Source organism: Cotesia glomerata, linkage group LG1 (assembly GCF_020080835.1).
Source record: "Cotesia glomerata isolate CgM1 linkage group LG1, MPM_Cglom_v2.3, whole genome shotgun sequence".
In the NCBI taxonomy this organism is placed as follows: domain Eukaryota; kingdom Metazoa; phylum Arthropoda; class Insecta; order Hymenoptera; family Braconidae; genus Cotesia; species Cotesia glomerata.
The window spans coordinates 5202140-5225108 of record NC_058158.1 but is presented as its reverse complement, the minus strand read 5'-3'; the positions used below and the strand labels follow the sequence as shown (position 1 = coordinate 5225108).

General features: G+C 29.7%; 3 protein-coding genes across 5 annotated transcripts; 2 read left to right on the top strand and 1 right to left on the bottom strand.

Moving 5' to 3' along the window:
• Window positions 1–3969: 3969 nt before the first annotated feature.
• Window positions 3970–5407, bottom strand: LOC123261124 (intraflagellar transport protein 43 homolog). Of its 2 annotated transcripts, none has more exons than XM_044722637.1 (6): window positions 5185–5407; window positions 4806–4987; window positions 4682–4708; window positions 4563–4600; window positions 4423–4492; window positions 3970–4334 (listed from the first exon to the last, which is right to left on the bottom strand). In XM_044722637.1, exons 1-6 carry the CDS (start codon window positions 5221–5223, stop codon window positions 4109–4111), a joined length of 582 nt encoding a protein of 193 aa, XP_044578572.1. In that variant the 5' UTR covers window positions 5224–5407; the 3' UTR covers window positions 3970–4108. The 2 variants fall into 2 exon arrangements, with proteins under 2 accessions (XP_044578572.1, XP_044578562.1); XM_044722627.1 differs by having other exon boundaries at window positions 4806–4999; window positions 5185–5405.
• A 660-nt stretch (window positions 5408–6067) lies between these two features.
• Window positions 6068–7508, top strand: LOC123263853. 2 transcript variants are annotated; one of them, XM_044726898.1, is made up of 3 exons: window positions 6068–6654; window positions 6854–7260; window positions 7334–7508. In XM_044726898.1, the coding sequence occupies exons 1-3, from the start codon at window positions 6348–6350 to the stop codon at window positions 7391–7393; spliced, it is 774 nt and encodes a 257-aa protein (XP_044582833.1). In that variant the 5' UTR covers window positions 6068–6347; the 3' UTR covers window positions 7394–7508. The 2 variants fall into 2 exon arrangements, with proteins under 2 accessions (XP_044582833.1, XP_044582825.1); XM_044726890.1 differs by having other exon boundaries at window positions 6818–7260.
• A 511-nt stretch (window positions 7509–8019) lies between these two features.
• Window positions 8020–13327, top strand: LOC123268207. The gene is made up of 6 exons (XM_044733134.1): window positions 8020–8905; window positions 8978–9184; window positions 9258–9559; window positions 10780–10960; window positions 11039–11688; window positions 12394–13327. The coding sequence occupies exons 4-6, from the start codon at window positions 10909–10911 to the stop codon at window positions 12970–12972; spliced, it is 1281 nt and encodes a 426-aa protein (XP_044589069.1). The 5' UTR covers window positions 8020–8905; window positions 8978–9184; window positions 9258–9559; window positions 10780–10908; the 3' UTR covers window positions 12973–13327.
• The last annotated feature ends 9642 nt before the right edge of the window (window positions 13328–22969 follow it).

The following is a 22969-nucleotide window of genomic DNA, read 5'->3' as shown; positions in this document are numbered from 1 at the left end:
TTTTACAAATAAAAAATGATCGGTATGAAACATTTATCGATTGAAGCAGTATGAATAGAATTATTCACTAAATTTTCCTGGTACCAATTGTCTCACAGAAAATAGATTACATGGTAATTAATTACAATTATTTTATCTATTGTTAACCGATGTCAATAATTGCTCTATTCATATTACTCGAATCGATAAGTAGTGCTTATTACTGACCAATTCACCTAAAAAGATATCATAGCCATAATACTCATTGATTAGTGATACTTTAAAATAGGATGAAGGTAAAAAAGATTTTTTCTCTTAGCTTGGAGGTAGTATTTGTCAAGCTTATACAAAATCAAAATAAAAAGGTAGGGCGAAATAAACATTTAATCCAGTTTAAATTTAACTCTGTGTGACTGTTGTCTTATTTTTTCATTACTTTGATCATTTCGTAGAAGTTATTACTACTAATTGTCATATTATTGCAAAATTTTTTCATTTCATTCATTTGGTTACTATTTTTAACTTCCCGCTAAGAAAATCGAAGATTTTAAAAAATCGGGAAGTTATAGGTTTTACCCCGTTTTGCAAAAATTGAGTTTTCATCAGATCTCGACGTTTGAAGGTCACAGGATGCTTCCCTGACTACCCCCGCGAGGGTGTCACTATTTCTGTGTGTGTGTGTGTAAGTATGTAAACTTCTTATAACTTTTGAACGGTTTGACCGATTTCATCGCGGTTGGTGCCATTCGAAAGGGCTTGGCCAAACTTAGATTTTGAATAATAATAGATTTCGAAAAATCTAAAAAAAACTGTAAAAAAAATTTTTTCAAAAGTGGTTTTTTTTTAAATAACTTTTAAACGGCTCTATCGATCAACTTCAAAAACTAATCAGATCTTAACCTTGAAAAACCACGTCGATTACCGCTAATCCGGTCAAAATCGGTTCGTTCGTTCGAGAGATATCGTGCAGGAACCTTCATGTGACGTCTCTTTATATTTATTAAAAGACAATAAATTGGAATATTATTGTTTTAGAATAACAATAACGATGATAAATAAAATAATCAATAATAATTGAGAGACATAATTAACAATATATATCTGAATTGGCGTCACACATAAAATATAATAAATATTTATTCTTGTTTTCGGTATAAGGGAGAGTAAAATAAGTATTTAATCCAGTTTGAGTTTGGTAGTTGGTGTGAAAAGAATTGAAGTAATAAAGAGTCATTATTTGGAAAGTCAATATTTATAAACACTTGATAGAAAAAAAAAAAAAAAAAAAAAAAACCATTATGGATGGTAAATTGAATACTGAAAAATCAGACCTTCAATTAGGGAAAGGTAAAATTTATCTACATTTTTTTTTTTTTAATGAAGTATTTTATTGTCAGTACTCTCTTAAAATGAATCAGTGGAATTTCACTGTTTCACAGCTATAAGTATACCAAGTGGTATACTTATAACTGTGAAATAGTGAATATACCACTAATTTCCAGTGATTTTCACTGTTTCAGATTTAGAGAGTAAAATTGTGAACTTTTGTAACAAGAACTTTTGAATTAAGTTTTGATTCAATAAAAATTAATTCAATTATTTATCTCGACAGGTAACTTCGTAAAATTCAAACCAGACGTACAAATCGTAAATAAAATACAGCAGCAAATGCAGCAATTACAGAATGAGAAGGATTATAACCAACTTCGGGAATACTTATGGTCGTCAATGAATTCAGAGAAAAAAATGCGCGATCAGAATGAATCAAATTATCACCATTGGAATCAGCTTGGTAGGAGTTACTTATTAATTTTTGAACTCTTGGTAATAATTGTACAAACTGACCTTAGTTATTTTTTTTCGGTTCAAGGTATGTATATAGGGCATTCCATTTCAAAGTACCGAGCAGAATTCTTTGTAATTTTGCTAAATTTTTGATATATTTTAATACGTTTTGAAAGCACCTTGCACATCAATTTTTAGTCTTTTAATCCCAAACCGTCATGGAGTTGTTGATTTTTAAAACTTTCAGGTGAATAATTTTTAATTAATCATCACAATTGTTTGAATGGCGATCAAAAAATTCAATAAATATAATTTTTTAGTTCTCAACTGTTGAGGAATATAGTGCAATAAAAGAACAAATGAAAGATCTCTTCAAAAATACTAAACCGGTTACAGCGACGTATAGAAAATTCTTAAATCATATATGATATCGACTTTTCTAAATTATCTTGCGAAAGTTAAACCATTTCCTCCTTTAAATGAGTTAATAATTTACAGAACAATAAAGAAAAATGAAAATACAATCACCAAGTACTAAAAAATAATAATAAAAGGATATATATATGTGACGAAATAAATTTTTTGAAGTAATTCGGATCATTGAAATTACTTTTAATAAAATTATTTTTTATTTTATTAACAAATATTTCATTCAAAAAAATACAAGAAATTATAGATAGTTTAACAAGAGAAGGAAATTAAAAAATTGTGATTAAACAAGAAATAAAAATAATTGAGATCACATCTTTTGGTTTGACTCAAAAAGTGTGTTATGTAAAGTTTAGTTTTAAGAAAATTGTTCTAAGAAATCGAAAAGGTTGGACTTTTTGAAAATGTTGATTTTGAGCTTTAAAGATAAATAACGGAATTATAATTACATCGGATAATTTTTATACATTATTTTTCTAAAATTAAATTTTAAAGTCAAATAATATCTTCATTCGAAAAATGCGCCATAATCAAACGAAGTCGGTATGATCCTAAATTAATAGTACCGACCTCAAATCGAGAGAAAAAATACTTGGGAGAAATATATTTCTTATATATAAATATACATCTTGTTTTAAAGAAAAAAATGTTTCTATTCTTTTAAGATCAAAATTTTTAAATAGAGAATAATAATGATCCATTTAAGATTTATAATTTATTGATTCAAGATTGAATTTTTCTTTAATTGAATTGAAAAGTTTGAAGATTTTGAAGCAAGAGTGGTATTATCGAGAAAACAATTTATTTGAACCAAGTTTTTTTTTTGTGTAGTAAATTATAAAATTATAAAATAAAAATAAACAATTAATGATGTGAGAAAAAAAAAACAAAATAAAAAACTTATGCCAGTGTTTTTAAATTCGCGTTTTTACACTCGAACGGTTGCGGGACCGGGAGCGGTAAAGGAGGAGAGCCGCGTAGTGCGCACGTGGGATTAAAAATTCATTACCACAGTTGACTGTCGATTATATACCGCCGATTGCTCTAATAGAAATCTTTTTAGAAGTGTCACAACAAGAATCCAGATGGCTTATGCCATAAACTTACAAAAAACTTCTCGCAAGCGCTCGTTAATAAGGTAGATTGAATATATACAAATTCACACGCAGTCTCAGTTGGAAGTGTGTGCTAGTGATGGCACAGCTGAACATTGATCGCTAAGGTATAGATATATGGCAGATCTGCTCAGTGGGTGTTGTCACGTGGTCGCTTCAAGTAGCTTGTGTTCGGCTCCCGATTGCGCGTGTAACTCCGTATCCGTCTCCCATGGAGACGCTACGAACTTGCACGCCTGCACGGTAGAGTCTTCACGTCGCTCCTCGAACTACCGCGATTTCCAAATTTGGGGGGCAATCGAATAGGTCAGACGAGGTAATATGTCGCTTCCATATACAGGCACTGCAGTTTAGCAGTATGCCATGTTTTTTTTTATTTTATGTTATGATACTGAATATTTTATTTTCACTATCCAGCACATAAATTGGTAATAATTAAATGAAAAAAAAAATTGCATTCAAAATTTTTTAAAATGATTCCTTGTGGAAATTTTTTTCATCAATTTTTATCTGTAATTATTTGTTTGTTAGAAAAAAAAAATTAATTATATCTATTAATTTCAGTATCATATTTTATTTTAAAAATTATTTTTACTATTTTTAATCGTATAAATAAATAAATTCTCTCAGTAAACTTATTTTTAGATATAAGAGTTGAAAGCTTTTTAAAATTATTTATTACTTAACTAAAAATAAAAGTATTGTAAAGATAATTTAAACTCTTAATTGAGTTTATATGATATAAAAATTTTGTTAGATAGTTATTAATATTATGTTGTTAAAAATTTAGTTTTAAATTATCAAGCTTCCATAATTATTTTTTGTTCTTCATTGTTGAGCTCCGAAGATATCTGAGAGAATAAATATTCCCAATTCCACACGTCATCAGTTTCCTTAATTAATTTTTCAGGATATAATTTTTCCGTAAGAATAGACAAATTAACATTGTCTAACAATGCGAATGTTGCGTTTTTCAAGAGATCCGAGTCCAGCTCTTTGTAGGCAGTAACTCTATTTATTCCAACGCTGATTCGGTAAACAAAATAAAATTATAAGTAACAGTAAGTAATTCAATTATATACTCAGTAAATTAATAATGAGACAAAAAACTTACGATGGAGCATTTGATATATTAGAAATATTTTCATCTTGGATTTCTTCAATATCCGGAATCACAGGAATATCTTTAAAGAATATTTTTTCAATTATTAGTTTAAAAAAATTTACAATATTAAATATTACAATAAAAATTACCGTCAATTTCATTGTTATTGTCTCTGGATAATTTCTCCCTGGAAAGAAGATTTTTTTTTATTTCATTTTGATATCGATGTAGTTTCAATTAGTAATTATACAAATAAATTCACACTTACTGATCAAATATATTCACTGGCTTACTCCTAGAAAAATTTAATAAAATTAATAATTCAATGACAATTTACTTTATAAAAAATAATTTTTCAATTTGTATTTTGGTAAGATAAGTATTGTACATACTTGTTGGATTTTGATTCATCACTCCATCCAGTTTTTCGTGTACGTGGCGGTGCTACTGGTGCAGTTCTTACAGACGTCGCAGATGGTATGGCTAAAACAGGACTGTCAGTATCCTCATCAAATTTAGGTTCTTCTGGTGTTGCGTTATGGCCAGCTCTTCTGCCAAGCCGTGGAATGAATTGCTGTAAATAATTCTTTTTACCAACAAAATTAATGTCAATATTAATTATTTTTCACAGAATTATTGAGAAAATATGTATTGAAAAAACAATTACAAATGGAAAAATCAACTTGAAATTTTTTTAAATCAACAGTATATAAATTTCACATTTACAAAAATAATTAATATTTTTTTATTACTATAGACAGTTTAACTTACTTTTTTTGTATTGGTTTCATGATCATTACTCCAATCCATTGTTTATATTATTAAAAACACAATAAAATATGTAGTAATAATATGTAAGAAGCTATTATAAGTATTGTTGATAAACTGTATCCATGACAACAGTTTCGTTTATCTTTGTTATAAATAAAAGTTTCCTTGTGTATAGGAGGCAAGTAACAGTGATTGTGATTATTACTTATATTCTGTCGGTAACAATAAAGGAATTCATGAATTCATTGTATTTATTGACTGGTCGGTGTATTATAATCAAGTTGAATAAGTTAAGCGCCGGCAAGTGCTGCTATCTATGTTATAAATTAGAAACATGTTGATTTAAAAATATTACATTAGTGTAAAAATCTCTCACGGAGTTCAACGGAACTATCTCTGTCACACTCCCAACAGCAGAGCAATTGCAGTTTCAATTGGTTTCACGAAACGAATGAAATTTTTGAAAAAAACGCTTTGTGGTAAAATAGTTTATTAAATTATCTATTATCTCTAAAAACGTTTTTTCAAAATTTCCATTCGTTTCGCTAAGCCGATTGAAACTGCAATCTCTGGTCTCGGCTGTTAATTAATTAAATTATTTTTTATCTGACAAAAATGATAAATTGTCGGTATGTTTATATATTTGGCTCAGTTGAAATTAATTAATTAAAAAAAATCAATGTTAGGTGACTACTAATTTTATATCATTTTAATTAGTAATATGAAATTTTTTTTCTCCTTATTAAAATGATTGCTATGAACAAATAATATGGGGCATATTTGTTATAAATTTTTAAAATAAAATAAAGAAAAAAAATGAGTAAAAATTATTTTTCATTGCGTCATCTTAATCAAATCCTTTGTTTTCAGATAAACAATAAACTTTGTTAATAATTCATTAAAAGGACAATAAGTATGATTTGAATACACCGTTAAAAGCTCTGAACATTTTCGAAGTATGTATTGGACAGGTTGAATTTAAGCTGATTGTAAACAATACAATTATTATATTAATAGTGAAGAAAAGGTTGGCTTGACGTCACTTATTAACTTGTATCGTTATAATCGCGAAATTATTAAAGCAATTAAATTACTTAGTCCAGTTTCGTTTTGGTAGTCGACGAAGGATCTTGTTACTACGAAATATCAGAGCAGAAGTAGGCATGAGTAAGCAAGAATGTTGTTCTAGTGCATCAAATTCTGAAATTGCGAAAAAGTCCATCGAAGTTTATTATAAAATAACATCAGTAAATGAAGAGTCTTCAAGCGAAGACAAAAATTTAACTATGGAGAATATCGTCGAATTAATCGTTTCTAATAAAAAAATTGGTGATGATAATAATTATGATAAAACTTGTACAGAACCAAGCACATCAAAACAATATACGGAGGATGAAGTTTACCAAGTTGGCGACAGAAACAAAGTCGAGGATAATATTGAGGGAGTACAAACAGCTTTACTAAAAAAAGGTAAATTGTATAAATATTATTTTATTGATCTATTAGTTTTCAAAATTATCGTAAAAAATAACAAAATTATCAAAATAATCTATTAATATAGTACAAAATTAAAGTATTCTTATTAATTTTTTAAAAAGAAAAATTTTATTAAAAAATGAAAATAATATATTAGATTTTTTAACTGGGAATGCTACAAATAATGAACCAGATAAAAAAAAATCACTTTGCAAACAACAACCAATACAACAACGATCTGATGAACATGATTATGAGCAATTACACCAACGCTTATTGAAATTCATTCACAAAGATAAAAAATTATATGATGAAACAGATCCAGATCCACTGTACTGGACTTTTATGGGCTCTGATTATTCTTATGTCGCGGATATACTTATAGAAGCAACATCCAAGGATCTCTGTGACTATTTTTTAGCAAAAAAAAAGGGTCAAAATGCTGAAGCGATTCGAATAAAACTTCGCATCAATGAAGCTCATAAACTGCTTTTGATCTTACACGATTGTTATAACTTGATTTACAACAGATTAAGAAAATTTCAAAAACAACGCACCCACAGAGGCGTTTTCTTATCATACCTTCGGATTAATAATCTGGTACTTTTAAATTATTCTTAAATAATCATAAAAATATAAAATTAGAGTATTAATTTTTTTTTGTTTTTCTAAGGATTACGAGACGAAAATAGAGCTGATTCAAAATAAAATTGAAGATTTGAACAAATTATAAACCACGACTTTTAAGACCGAAATATATTATTTACTATTATTTTCAGGTGATAGTTTAATATTAAGTTTCATCATTTTATAATAAACATTTATCTCAAAATTCAAATTTATATTATAAAACTAATTTATTAAATTAGTTTTGTCAAAGACGGTCGATTATTTTCAGATTCTTTAATTTAAAATTTTTTTAATCTGATATGATGCATTAAATAAGGTTTTTTTTTATGATAAAACATAAATTTATATTACTTTAGAAAATATTAATTTCACAGATACTAACAAGAAGTAAATATAACAAAATAAAAAATTATAATTAATTAAATCAACTATTCATATCATAGTCATATATTATAATTTTAGTGAATATTTATTAACGTGTGTGTAATTTTATACCCTGAAAAAAGTATTAAATTGAATCAAGACAAAGAATTTTTAAATCAAATAAAATTTAATTGAATCAAGAAAAATTTTCCAGTTAAAGAATTTTTCTCTTGAATCAAGTTAATTTTTTTTCAGTTTATAATAAATATTTTTGCACGAAAGTAATTAACATGCACATATACTGCTTCAATCTATTTACTCTATGATAAATAATAACAATTATTGATATTGGAATTTAGATTGTACAACTACTTAACTTTAGAATAGCGACTATATTCAAAATATTTGATGAAAATAATCTATATATGTATTTACACGGTAATAATTATAATTATTAGTGCTTTTAAAATTCTACGAAAAATTATCAGACTCTAGACCTTTCTAACAACCTCAATGTCAATATTTACAATAATCGCTGTCTTAAATTCTAAGCTTGTATTATTTGGAAAGAAACTATACAAAATCAACTACTTCATCAATAATCAACATAACTATATATCTCTGCAAAACTAAAATATTACTCAGTTTCATTGACGTCGTTGCACCGATAGCCTCTAAATAATTATCCTGACTTTAACAACACAATTTTTTGTTATTTATTATAAAATCTTTATAATTATAAAAATGGACGAAACAAGTGAAAAATCTGGTACGTGGATGAAAATTTTTAAAAATAACAAAAAAAGGTCAACATCTCTTGATACAAGTGACGTAACTTCGCCAAGCTCATCAGGCTCGACAGAACATGAAGCCAATAATATTGATGCAATTATTGGTAAATTGGACACAATTTCGATTCACAGTGATCAGCAGATACCTTGTACTTCATACTACCGATCACATGTGAGTGTTAATCCCAATGGTGAGGGTAGTAATGGAGAAATTTTTGAGAAAGTAGGAGCAACAATTGAACTTTATGTGTTGCAAGACAATCATCCGAATAAAAAATTGTTTGATGAGATACGGAATATTTTAATATGCTTCAAATTACTTGGTAAGATACCTAAGCTTGTAGACCAGCAGTGTCATTTGGTTGATTCTCATATGGAAATCGAAAGCAATCATTGGAAGGAAATAAATGAAAGTATGAAGCCTAAGCTAAGTACTTTGCAGAGATTAAAAAATGCTACATGTAAGTTTTTACAATTTTTTCTGATACTGAAATTAATGATTTAATTTATTTATTTTTTTCTTTTTTTATTAGTTTCAGTTCTGGATATAGTAGAGCTTCGATCTTGTGTGAAAAGAATTAATAATGACAATAAGATAATCCACGAATACTTGAAAGGAAAACAAAAGTTGATAGACCGATCTCTATCGATTTTGTGGTGTAAGATCGTCAGTGAATACGCCTTAACTTGCAAACATATACTCATACGTATTGCCTATGATATGGATTATTTTTCGCCAGGTAAAATTTTATTTCTAATTAAATAATTATTCCTTTATTAAATATAGTTAATAAAATATTTAATTATCTGTAGATAATAATAATAACAAGGATCGCGCATATGTCTCCATGAAAACCGATCAACTGTTTGATTTAATTGAGAAGTTTGAAATAAGTTTCAAAAAATTAAATGAAGCTTTCAAGAGCATGGATAGCATTTTTCACAACAATAATGAGACTATTTATTCACTCCTGAACCCAGAATTGTCTATTTGCATACTGCATACTGCATCGATCAAGGAAATAATCAGCAAAGTGGAGCCAATGACTGTTGATAAATTGATAGAGGTCTTACAAAAATACATCCTAGAAGCTAAATGCTGAGTGATTTTAATAGTAATTTACATTTTTTCGACTTTTAATTGGAGAATTATACTTATACTCGATTTTTACTTGTATACCGTTTCTTTGGTTTTTACAAGGCTGAGTAGATGGTAACTGTCGCATTCAGCGAGTGCGCCACCATCCTGTCTTTATACTGTCCTGTTTTTATACTACGTTTGGACCCCAGCACATCCCTTTTCACTCCTGTATTTCACTGCCATAATCAACCTTATTTTTTTCGCACATTTATTCTCAACTTTTTATTATCACTGCGGCTGTGGACCGACTTGTGCTTTCTGTACTGTATTTACCCTATTCCTCACCCCTTTCTATCGGTTGTTGGAATCGTGGCGATGGGGAAACCACAGAGAAAATCCATGCCAGTACAGTTCGGCTACCGGAGCGACCCCCGACGGTTGGTGTTGGAACTATTCGAACAACCGTCGGGGCCCGAACCCTCGCCTCACGGCATGATGTGCGAGCGAACTAACGGGATAATGACTTAGCCCGCTCGGTCATCATGCCACTTAATTGGAGAATTAATTTTATCGCATTTAGTATAGAATTAGTAATTAATATTTTGATTTTTTAAAGTAAATTTTCTTATTTTTTTCTTAGAATTTATGACATAAACAAGATTTTATGGTATAAATGTATGAAAAACTAAGCTTTTCAATTATATTATAATGTTTCAATATCGCTTGACAAAATTGTTATTTTTGTTATTACTTAAAAGAAAGTAATGATAGCTTAATGAGCAGTAAATAATTGTTTAACTTTTATGACGATTCAATTGACTTTTCTAAAAATAGCAATGAATTATAATTTTAATAGATTATGTTGCAAGAATTAGATTTTTGTAATTTGTCAATCTATTTTACTCTGAGGTGAATAGAAATTATAAAAATAAATAAAAAGTTATTAATTTATTCACATCATGATATTTTATCCAGTTATTACTTAAGATTTTGTTTCATTGCATTCAACAAAGATTACAATTAAAATATTTGGACGGATTATTAAATTTATTGGAAAAAAATAATTGGATTACTGATGACGACAAATCATCAGGTGATTATTTCTGATAGAAAAGAGAAAATAGTTAATACACGTTAAAGAAGATATGAATAAAAATTACCCATTCTAAATTACCTTATCTTCAGGAAATATTCTGTATACTAATGACCCACTAAAATTTTTTATTAATATTTTCTTTTTTTATTTCTTATCAGTAGAACACAAACTTTCATCTAAAATAATGGGGGACATAATAACCCGCATGTTTACAAGAGACTTTGTCTGCTCGTTCACCTGAAATTCTCTCAGTTTCACATTCGAAACAGTTGTTTAATCACCTAAAAATGTCGCTCCTGCAAATTATTATTTCAACAATTCTCAGTATACAGTTCATTCGTAAGTTATTTTTATAATTAAATAAAATAAAGCATTGCTAACAATGTGATAATTAAATTTTAAAAATTATATTTTCAGAAATTGACTCAAAGTCACTCGATAATCCGTTGACACTAAAAAATTTACAACTTACTGCTCCATTATTTCAACCTAAAGTAAATTTTTCATCACCAATCAACGCTAAACAATCAATGACAGTACGAGCAATAAAGCCGATCGGCCAAAATCGCCATGGAAAATTTTTTTACTCTCCATCATTTCTTACTGGTTTGGGAATCGGGAGCTTAGCAAGTTCAGCAGCATTGTCCTCATCTCCGCCGATGTTATCACCAAATTCAGAACCGCTGTCACGAAGAAACTCACGACCAATGAACATGTTCATGGAGACAAATCAAAGTTTGCCGAGACCTCAAATTCCTATGCCACCGCATTATTTGAATCCTTACGACGCAAATTATCCATACCTTGCACTTTCAACAAGTCTGTTTGATCATTCGCTTCGCTCGATTTACAGCTTGCTGGAAAACTTGAAGAATCAGTTGGCGAACAGGGAAACTACTAAAGAGCCAACCAGAGTAACTGTCAAAAATGTAAACGACGAAATTAACAACAGTGCCGAGGAGACTTCCAACGTTAAAATTGTGAGCAAAGATGATGGAAGTCATTTTGGCGTCGTCGATCGCACTATTTTAAAAGATGTCATTAAAGAATCCATTGAAGAGATAAACGTAAGTTTTTAATATTTTAATTTTTACTTTTGATTGGAAAATTTTTGATTAATTTTCATTTTTAATCTCGATCTGATGAAATTTTGATTTTTTATTATGAAAAGAAAGCTAATAAATTTTACATGTTGCTTTTATTCTAATTTTTTAACGCCAAATTGACTTATATATATTTTTAATTAAAGTAGGTTACAGCGTTCTTATATACTGATTTTAAACTTTTAAGCATATTCGCATTACGTGTAATACTTTTAGAATAAAGTGGTAAATAAATTGCTAGTCGAATAATTGGACACTAAAATTCTCGGTATACTTTATCTAAACATCAAAGCCAAATAAACGTCGGACCATAAAATTCGATAATATGATTTTCCAAAATATCAAATTGATATATTGCCAAGTCATAGTTGTCTTGAACTAAAATCTATTTGAGATTAGAAGATAAATTAATATTCTGTCATTTCATTGTATTTTTTTTTTTTTTTGTTATTTTCCCATCAATTATTTTGTCCTAGATTTAATCATTAGTCATATACTTAGATAAAGAATCATTATTAAAGATACATCCCAATTTTAAAGAGGGAAAAATTTTTGATTTCATAAAATTACTGTCTGGTTGTTTTATATAAACTAATAATTATTAAGCCAAACGGCTTATTTTATAATTATATTTATTCTTTCATGTTCAGAAAAATAAAATTTTTCCAGAAAGATTTAGAACAAAGGCAAGTAACGAATATTCGAGCCATTAAGAACAATACAAATATCACAGAAACGAACAAGCAAAATCAAACTGAGAATACCAGCACAAATAGTCCTGTCACAACTCCAACTCCAATACCAACTACGGTGTCACCAATTATTACAACTTCTAAGCCGGGATATCATGGTGGTAATCCACAGCCCATAAATAATGTAAATTTAATAAATGGATTTCCATCAACTGAATATGGGCATCCTCACAATGAAATTCATTATGGCCCACCGCCAAGTATTTTTGATCATGGAAATATCAATGGGTATGGCCATGATCATGTATTTGCACAAAATCATCTTCATGATCATGGATTTGCGCAAACCCATCCTCATGAACATGAAGTATTTAATCCAGACTACTATCATTCTGAGTCATATTATGGAGCTCCAGAAAATCACTCGCCAGCAGATTCTTTTCCGTCACCAACCGCCGAAAACTGGCCCGTCTATCCACCTTATGCAAGGGCATTCAAAGTTTCCAGTAAAACTATACCGAAAACAAATATTTTTAGGCCAAGTAAACTAGTATAAACATTAGTTTAATCATTTTTGCTTTTATAAATAAATATTTTTTTGCATTGCTTAACTTTGTTAACTAATGATTATAAAAACATGCATGGATTTACCAATCTTTTAAAATTATTTATCATTTTTAAGTACAATAATTTAATTTAATCGAATTCAGGCATGTACTAAAAAAACTTAAATTTAAAAGAACAGTAAACTTTATAATGTAACCACATATTTTTATTGACACAATTGTGTGAGTAGATTGCACAGATGTACTATGAAAATACAGTACCTAAATAATAGATGGCTTATAAAAATTGAGCAGCATTTATCAAGTTACGGTATCAATAAAAATAAAAATAGTATTTAAGTATAATTTTTTTTTTTTAATTTCTATTTAAAAATAACCATTTACTGATTTAAAAAAATGAATGTATGACATATAAATACGCAAATGAAATTTAATTTTGTCATTTTGTCTAATGACTGATATCATCTGTCAGCAATATAGTAAATATGAGTAACTTGTGATTCTATGGAAAAGTAAATTTTATTTTAAGACCAGATTGGGGGAACCCGAGCTCATCTATTTACAGAATACTGTCTCTAACTCGGTTCGCACATACACATTTGTATACACAACTCATCGCGTATAGTCCCGACCAGACACCAAATGTCTGACTTGTCCAAAATCTCTATAACCTTCACGTCAATATCCACGTAAATTACTCGAGTTTTTATTTAAAAATCAAATTTTTCTATTAAAAAAATTTATTTTTCTATTTACTGTGTCAAAGAATCATTGGGAAAAATTAAACAATTTAATTTGTGAGTATTTGGGCAGAAGAAGTTGTAAAAAAATGAAAGTAAAAATAATTATTGCCCGAAAAAAACGGAATCACTCAAAAAATCAATCTACTGTAATATAAAGTATGTAAATAAAAATAACAAAGTAAGAGAGTGAGGAAAAGAATGACAAGTAGGGGTTGACGCCCTCGGATTTCCGGCCCTTACGGTAGTGCGACGTCGTTTGCGCTTTTTATCTTCCTTCATCCTTTTTTCCACTTACACCACCTTCTGTCCGCTTTGCTGATACATGCAACACGTTTTTACCCTCTTTGCTGTTATGTACAGTGCAGTATAGGTACTACTCTCACTCTTTATGCTTAATACATATATTTATTCAGTGTATCAACGAGTAGATGTTGAGCTTTGTCTTCTTTTTGTCACCGGTGTATCCTAAAGCTCGAGTAGAAATCCAATAGCCCGAGCATCGTACTGGTACTGGTACTTTAACACTTACGAAACAAGAATATTTCCGGCTGTTATATACTTTGTGTCCGTACCAGTTAATTTTTTTACTTACAAACTATCACGTGTACATATATTACGTCAAAATAAAACCGGACGAGAAACCGCAAATTCAATGCCATCAGGATGTTTTACAATTTTTTGATACATCGTCGATTTTCTATCATTGACACAAAATGAATGTACATAGGTAATTATATCTCATGTTTCGTTCTCGAGATCACATTGTAGTACTGCCTCGCACACCAATTGTCACCACAAAGTTAAGCTGTAAATAAAATGAAGTTAGCTACGTTGTAACACCGTCATATGTCCAACCTCATTCTGTTTTTTGTGCGCCTCTTGTCACTACGTACTATTTTATTTCTCTCAATATTAATTTGGAAAAATTAAATTAATATTTAATAAAAAATATTATGAGCAAGCGACAAGCTGATTCACCTTTGGATCTTGATTTTCTAAAAAGAAAATTAATGAAATATCAAAATTTAATCGATGAATTGTCAACCGACAAACATGAAAGTGACATATCTGTCAGATCAGATGACGAAGGTATATGTCTATGCCAATAGGCTAATTTTTTATAATTATTTTCATGATTATTTTTATTCACTAATTATTTATTATGATTAATTTAATTTTTCATAATAAATTCGGGCGATTATTTTATAATAATTCGCACCATTGGGTTAACCCAAAATAAATGAATGAATAAAATATAAATAACCAAAATTAAATTGCTTGTTATAGCAATTTGGGCAATTTTGTACCTTTTTTCGGTTACAAATTGTACCATTCGACTGGGTTATACATCAAAAATAATTTTTTTATTTGTGTCAAAGAATTTATTTCTTTGATAACATATATAACCCAGATCATTATTGTCTTGTAGGTTCAGATCATGATGAATTATCTGAGTCTGATCTTGAAAAGAAGACCGTTCCCAAAACGGATTCTGGTAACAAGATTTCTCGTACTCCACAAGACAATGACACCAATAATTCTGAAATTATTGAACTACCGGAGAAGGCTCGAGATCTTCTTGGGGTTGAAAAGCGTCGACAGAAAGACCTAAGTTTCGAGTTCCATCCTGAGCTTGTCGCGTGTTGGAAGGAGACTCTCTCAAAGGGGATGGAAACCTCTACAAAAAAGGAAATTTTAGAAAAATATCCTGATAAAGGTAATATTAACCTAAAAGCTCCGATTTTGAATCCAGAGCTTTTGCCGTTGCTTCACAAGTCTGCTGTTGGCAGAGATAAGCATCTCGCGTCGAACCAAAATCTCTGTGGCCTTTCCTTGGTTAGTCTCGGGAAAGCGCTGTGCGCTATGTTCTCCGATGATGAAGAACCATTGGAGAAGGATGACATTTTAGAGTTGCTGTGTGACTCCAGTAACATTATGTGTGAATTAATGTTTCAACTGGAAAAGGCTCGTAAAACTCATGTTTACCAGTACGTGGAGTCTAAACGCAAGACTGTTTTAGAAGAATCTGTCACTGACGAGTTTTTATTCGGCAAGGATCTTTCTAAAAGGATCAAAGATTCTTCTACGGTTGAAAAAGCAGGTTTAACCTTGAAATCCCAACCCGAGCAGAAGACTTTTGTTTCACGGAAGCGTTTTTTAAACTGGAAGAGCCCGGCTACGTCGCGAGGTGGCCCGTCTCAGTCGGGCTTCAACCGGAAACCATTCCAAAAATTTGGCCAGTTCAATCGATCGACACCACCACAAACTCGATCTCTGACCAAATCCAAGGGCCATCAGTCCCAATCAAACAACACAAAGTAGAGGTTAGTTCTATAGCTGGTCGACTACAATTCTTTTTACGAGCTTGGTCACAAATAACTTCAGATAGTTTTATTTTAGAAACAATATCTGGTTATAAAATACCTTTTTTGACTACTCCAATACAGCATAAAGAACCTCGTAATGATTTATTGTCCGATAATAATGCAATGCAAGAAGCTATTGATGATCTTTTAGTTTTAGGAGCTGTTCAGAAATGTAGTGACGTTAAGGGTCAATTTCTCTCCAGTATTTTTCTTATTCCTAAAAGTAATGGAAAAATGAGATTTATTTTAAATTTAAAAAAATTAAATTCTTTTATTGATGTCACTCATTTCAAAATGGAGGATATTAGAACAGCTTTAAAATTAACTACTCCAAGATGTTTTATGGCTAATATTGACTTACAAGATGCATATTTAATGATTCCTATTCATAAAAATTTTTGGAAATATCTTAGATTTCGTTGGAACGGTCAACTTTATGAGTTTATTTGCATGCCATTTGGATTGAACACTGCTCCGTGGGTATTTACGAAAATCTTAAAACCAGTTATAAGTATTTTGAGAAGTCAAGGTTGGACATCAGTAGTCTACTTAGATGATTGGTGGTTAGTAGCTCCGTCAGAAGAACTGTGCTTAAAAAACATTAGTATGACTATTGAATTATTAGAATCTCTTGGATTTATAATAAATCGATCTAAGAGTAATTTGATTCCTTCTCAATCTTGTCAGTTTTTAGGGTTCATTCTTAATTCAAATTCTATGACTATAGAAATAACTCAAAATAAAAGAGACCACATTTTTGAGTTAATTTCTAAATTTGAAAATATTAAAATTTGTTCCATAAGGGAATTTGCTCAATTTGTAGGCAAAATAACTGCTGCTTGTCCGGGAATAAATTATGGTTGGTTTTATTCTAAACCGTTCGAACGAAATAAGTATTTAGTTTTATTAAAAGCTGGCGATAATTACGAAGCATCGATGTACCTATCTCCCTCTTTGAAAAAAGAATTTGTTTGGTGGAAACAAAATATTTTAACATCCAAAAATATCATCAAACAATCTGCCTTTCATTTGACTATTTTTTCGGACGCATCTTTGATGGGTTGGGGTGCTTACTGCAATGGTAAAGTTGCTTATGGCAAGTGGTCTATTGAAGAAAAACGTTTTCATATTAACAGTTTAGAACTTTTGGCGGCATTCAATGGCTTAAAATCATTTGCTTTTGATTTAACAAACTGTGAAATTCTTCTGAAAATTGACAATTCGACGGCGATTGCATATTTAAACAAGATGGGAGGTACTAAATTTCAGGACTTAAATAACATTTCATACGACATTTGGTCTTGGTGTGAGCAAAGACGTTTGTGGCTTTTTGCATCTTATATTCCCTCTCAAGAAAATACGGAAGCTGATTTAGCTTCAAGAGTAGATAATGTCGACACAGAATGGGCCTTGGCCACATGGGCTTATGATAAAATTACCAGAAAATTAGGTATTCCGGAAATAGATCTGTTTGCATCAAAAATAAATACTAAATGTAGTCTGTATTGTTCCTGGCATCAAGAACCAGATGCATTTTGTATTGATGCATTCACTTTAAGTTGGACAGATTTTTATTTTTTTGCTTTTCCTCCTTTTTCTCTAATTTTGAAAGTTTTACAAAAAATTCAAGTTGACCAAGCTTGTGGAATTGTAGTGGTTCCTGATTGGCATGCGCAACCATGGTATCCTCTGTGGTTGTCATTATTGGAATCTCCTCCATTATTTTTTCAACCTTCAAATAATCTTTTGTTTGGTCTTGACAGGAAAATGCAACATCCATTAGCCGCGAAATTAACCCTGATGGCAGGAAGATTATCTGCGAAGCATTCAAGTTGAAAGGAGTAAAAGAAGAGTCTGTTAGTCTTCTCCTCAACTCGATTACTGAATCTACTCTTAAACAATACACTAAACCTATTGTAGATTGGTATTATTTTTGCAAATCTCAAGACTTGAACTTATACAGGCCAACTGAGGGTCAAGTTGCGGACTGGTTGTCTGGAAAATTTCATCAAGGTGCTTCTTATAGTTCTCTGAATACTTGTCGTTCGGCTCTTTCGTTAATTTGTGGAGAATATATTGGACAGAGTCCTTTATTATCTCGTCTGTTAAAAGGGATTTATAAAGAGAAACCCAGTAAACCTAAGTACAATAAAATTTACAGTCTTGATCCGGTTATTAATAAATTAGAACAAATGAGTCCGCTCAGTGTTCTTAGTTTACCAGAATTAACTAACAAGTTATTAATGTCAATGGCCTTAATTACGGCGCATCGTAAACAAACTCTATCCCTTATTAAACGATCAAATATTAAAAAAGTTCAGAACGGTTATGAAATTCAAATTCCGGATTTTATTAAGACGTCAAGACGTGGTCATCATCAACCTCTCCTTATTCTTCCTCGGTTTCCTGAATATAAAAATTTGTGTGTTGCTTCAATGTTAGAAGCTTATTTAAAAGTTACATCTGATTTGTTGATCAATAACAAAATAGAAGCTTTATTTATTACAACAAGACAACCTTTTAGAGCAGCTTCAAAAGATTCTTTGAGCAGATGGTTGAAAATGTTTCTATTTAACTGTGGTATATCAAGTGAATATACTCCTCACAGCATCAGACATGCTTCTACATCATCAGCTTTAGCTAAAGGAGTCGATCTCTCCGTTATCAAGAATCTTGCTGGCTGGTCAGAAAACTCAAAGGTTTTTGAAAAATTTTATAATAGACCTATTGTACAAGATCCGAGTACATTTGCTAAAAGTGTGTTATTATAAAAAAAAAAAAAAAAAAAAAATGTATTGTTCAATTAAAGAATTGTTAAATTAATAAAAATAATTATATTTTTTTTCAAATGATACTCTGAACATCCTACAATGTGATCTCGAGAACGAAACATGAGATATAATTATATGATCGAGCGAGCCTGCCGAAGGCAGGCGATGCTCGATCGTAATTATATTGATTGTTTCGTTCGAAGAGATCACACCCCACCCTCTAATTATTGTTAATTATTATTTAAAAATTATTGTATTATCCCTCCCGTGATCTCTTCTAGAAACAACTACTTTAAACTGCATGAGGTTGGACATATGACGGTGTTACAACGTAGCTAACTTCATTTTATTTACAGCTTAACTTTGTGGTGACAATTGGTGTGCGAGGCAGTACTACAATGTGATCTCTTCGAACGAAACAATCAATATAATTACGATCGAGCATCGCCTGCCTTCGGCAGGCTCGCTCGATCATATAATTATGTTTGTTTATTACTATAAATTGAATAAAAAAATATTTCTTCATTGATAATTGATAATCACAATAAAATTAATTGGAGAGTTGGGATTACTATTTAATAAGCCTTATTAACTTTTAATAAATGATTTTTTATCATTCAATTATTTAATAAATATTTATTAATAGCAGTTAGAAAATATTTATTAATGATTACAAAATAATTTATTCGACTCAATTGATTAACTCTTAATAAATATTTGTTAATTGGATTTATTCGAAAGGTAAACAAAGCAAAATATTTAATCTTTTATTGTTTTATTCGCACAATTTTTGACAAAGAACGGGAAAAAAGCCAGACTTGATTTTCAAGAGAAAAACATTTTTTTTAAATTAATAATTTAGCTGCACACTGTCCCACTCTTTCTAATTTAAAATAAATTATTCAAGCATTGCAAATTAAAATTTTTGGCAAATTGAAATGTATTTTTAATGAGGAAAATTTTTGATAAAACAGTAAATTATTAAATTAAATATTTAAAAACTTCAACAGATTAAAATCAATTTATATAATAATTAATAATCCAACTATAGAATAAAATTAATCAGAAATCCAAATATTAAACATATGACGTAATTTATAAAAGTTATCGATGCATGTATAGACACGAATGACTTTTTATTGATATATTACATTTTGTTATTGATTTCCGTATTGTAAACATTAACGATAGGCTCGAGTGAAATTTTGTCAATTCTTTAGTCCACGGGTAGTAGTTTTTCCTATTGTTAGGCACACGTGGGAAATGACCTCCTATCCGATTTTTATCTGGATAAATAAAATGTGCGTTGCGTTTATATAAATGAAAATAAAAATCTGGCCCGTGTTCGTGAGCATGGAGCTTATTGTGGCGTTTGTTTCGTAGGGATGTGGATGTGATTATTGTAAATGTAGTAAAAGAGGGACGCGATGGTCTGATGCAGCATGCAGGAGTAAAGTACTTATATTAGACTCTGGTTTGAGTTTCTCTGTGATCTGGGACAGTGTGGGCTTAGTTTGGGTATGGGATAGGATGTGATCTGAAGTAAACGTGATATGAAGAAGCAAAGACCCGAGTGGCTTAGCCTGAAAACTGCTGAGTATAAGCATGAGGGGTAAGCTGTGTTTGTATGTGTGTGTTGTATGGATACAATAATACGCGAGTGTATGTATTGTAAGGAAAGAAAAAGAAAGAAAATGTCGCTTTTAAAAGACAGCTGCGGGGCAGCTGGCAGCGCGTGCCACGAACCTATGGGGTCTTCTTCCTTCCATGCCATACCATACCAACCACACCATGCGCCTCGCCGTGAACCACACCATGCTGTCGCTGTCATACACCAACATTTATTTTTCTGAAGTAATGTAACAGTTGTATAGTTTTTCTTTAATGTTTATTATTAAAACTTTTATCTGATTTAAAGGAAAATGTTCTACAAAAATTATTAATTGACATGATATTTTTATTTTTGATATTTACTTTAAAAAATTATAACAATAACCAAATTTAAATATAAATTTAATTTAAAGAAAAAAATTTTTTGAAAAATTTTTAGTATTAATTTTTGTACTTAATAAAAAATTAATTATTATTATTAAACAAAAAATTAAAATTATAAAATTAAAAACTCTCGCTTATATTAAATAGAATTTTTGTTTTTATTTGGGATGAAAAAAAAATCTCCTGGAGCGTGAAGGAGAAAAATAATCTAAAAATAAATTTACATTGAGTCAACCTGGAAAATTTTCAATTTAAAAGTTATTTACAGTAAAAACTATTGCTGTTTTATTTATTTTAATAATTTTAAATAAAAGTATGTAATAATTAAATCAATTAATTGTAGTAAAATTAGCTGACGCAAATATAAATTAAAAAATTGAAGGTTTAACTAGCGGTGAAAAAATTCAACAAAAGATTTTGTTTAAATGGATGGAAAAAAAAATGAAAAGCCTAAAAAATAAAAGGAGACAGGACTCTCTCCCGAACAGCTGCCATCGACTTCAACGATTATTCCAACAGCTGATGTTCCGGCGTATCGCATACGTCTACATGCACGTATGTGCTGGTAACAACAATATGTACAGTATATGTGCCGTTGCATTGAACGATCGACCACCTCGATCTTTTTATATTTAAGCAAACAATGCCTAGTAATAACAAAGCCCGAGTGTAAGTAAAGCGCGGAAAAGATAAGCCCAAGTATCTATCGAGACATGTTATATAGAATTAATATAGTGATAATGATAATAATAATAATAATAATGATAATGATGAAAGTAAACAATCGTAATATTTTCCTCCCGAAAAAGATCAATGCGCGCGTATAACTGTACTATTAAAGATTACAGCAATTATTTTGGATGATTTAATATCTGGCTTCTAAAGACACGAAAGAGACATTTTTGTGGTATGCATGAACATCATGTAAGTTTTGATATACAAGAATAGCTACGGAAACCAGAGACCAGAGCTCGCCGATGTAGATGGAAGTAGCTTATAGATTGGGTGCGTCGCGCTACGTTACTTTCGGAGGACAGCCACGTTCGCGGGAAAAAAATAATTAAATATAAGCAAATGTACATTATATACTCTAATTTATCCTAAAGACACATACGCAAGCATTAAATCAACTTAGAATTTAAAAGCAAAACCTCGTAAGAACTTTAAAGCTTCACTTATCATATTTTATTTAAAATCGTAGTATTTTATATTGGATGCATTTTATTTTTTTTGTTCAAAGTGAACACTTTGGTAGAATTTTTTTTAGATATTTTATAATAATTTCGAATTTTTTTTTTTTGCTTACTGTTGATTGAAAATATTTATAAAGTATGTGAGGAACAAAACAAAAATTTAGTTTGAAAAATCTTGAAGAGTCAATAAGGTTCAATTGCTAATTTTGTTGAACAAAAAGAGTAAATAATTAAATAAAAAAAATATTTTTAAAAATACTTTTTGTAGTAATTTAAATACTATCGCTGTTTTAATGAATTAATTTTGGGAATTAGTTACTGTTTTATGAAAATTTATAAACTTTTACTCCATTTAGAATAGTGTTGGTTAATCGATTAGATAAATTGGAAAAAAATAAAAATTAACATTTCGAGATTCATTCTTTGGTAATAAAATATTTACCTTATCATTTTTATTTATTACTTTTGGAAAAAGACTTACTCATAGGTTTTATTGATTAATTTTTGTCTATAAAGTCCAAAATTTTTTAAGACATCCCAAATAATTATTTTAATTTATTATTTTTTGGAAAAAGACCTACTGATAGATTTTTTTCTATAAAGTCAAAATATTTTAAAGACATCCCAAATTATAATTAAGTATTAAAAAAAAAAAAATGATAAAATTATCCAATTTTAGAAAGTATTATATTGATAAGATTTTTAAAAATTTTGTTGCTATCTTTAAATTTTAAGTAACGAGTGCAAGAAAATATGAAATTTGCGAATAAGAAACGAAAGATCTAATGAGTAATACAAAGCAGTAGATGTAAAAGAATAGAAGCTGTAAGTACATAGAATATATGATAAATGGAGCATAGACTTTAAGTAAAAGTAAGAGCTGAGAATGCCAAAGAACAAAGAGAGATACTCGGGAGTT

Coding starts and splice junctions, on each gene's coding strand:
- LOC123261124 (XM_044722627.1), bottom strand. CDS start 5,223: ATGGATTGGAGTAATGATCATGAAACCAATACAAAAAAA. Junction 4,601..4,681: donor CCAGTGAATATATTTGATCA/GTAAGTGTGAAT, acceptor TCTTCTTTCCAG/GGAGAAATTATCCAGAGACA. Junction 4,335..4,422: donor AATATATCAAATGCTCCATC/GTAAGTTTTTTG, acceptor TTACCGAATCAG/CGTTGGAATAAATAGAGTTA.
- LOC123263853 (XM_044726890.1), top strand. CDS start 6,348: ATGAGTAAGCAAGAATGTTGTTCTAGTGCATCAAATTCTGAAATTGCG. Junction 6,655..6,817: donor AACAGCTTTACTAAAAAAAG/GTAAATTGTATA, acceptor ATAATATATTAG/ATTTTTTAACTGGGAATGCT. Junction 7,261..7,333: donor ACCTTCGGATTAATAATCTG/GTACTTTTAAAT, acceptor TGTTTTTCTAAG/GATTACGAGACGAAAATAGA.
- LOC123268207 (XM_044733134.1), top strand. CDS start 10,909: ATGTCGCTCCTGCAAATTATTATTTCAACAATTCTCAGTATACAGTTC. Junction 10,961..11,038: donor TCTCAGTATACAGTTCATTC/GTAAGTTATTTT, acceptor TTATATTTTCAG/AAATTGACTCAAAGTCACTC. Junction 11,689..12,393: donor AATCCATTGAAGAGATAAAC/GTAAGTTTTTAA, acceptor AAATTTTTCCAG/AAAGATTTAGAACAAAGGCA.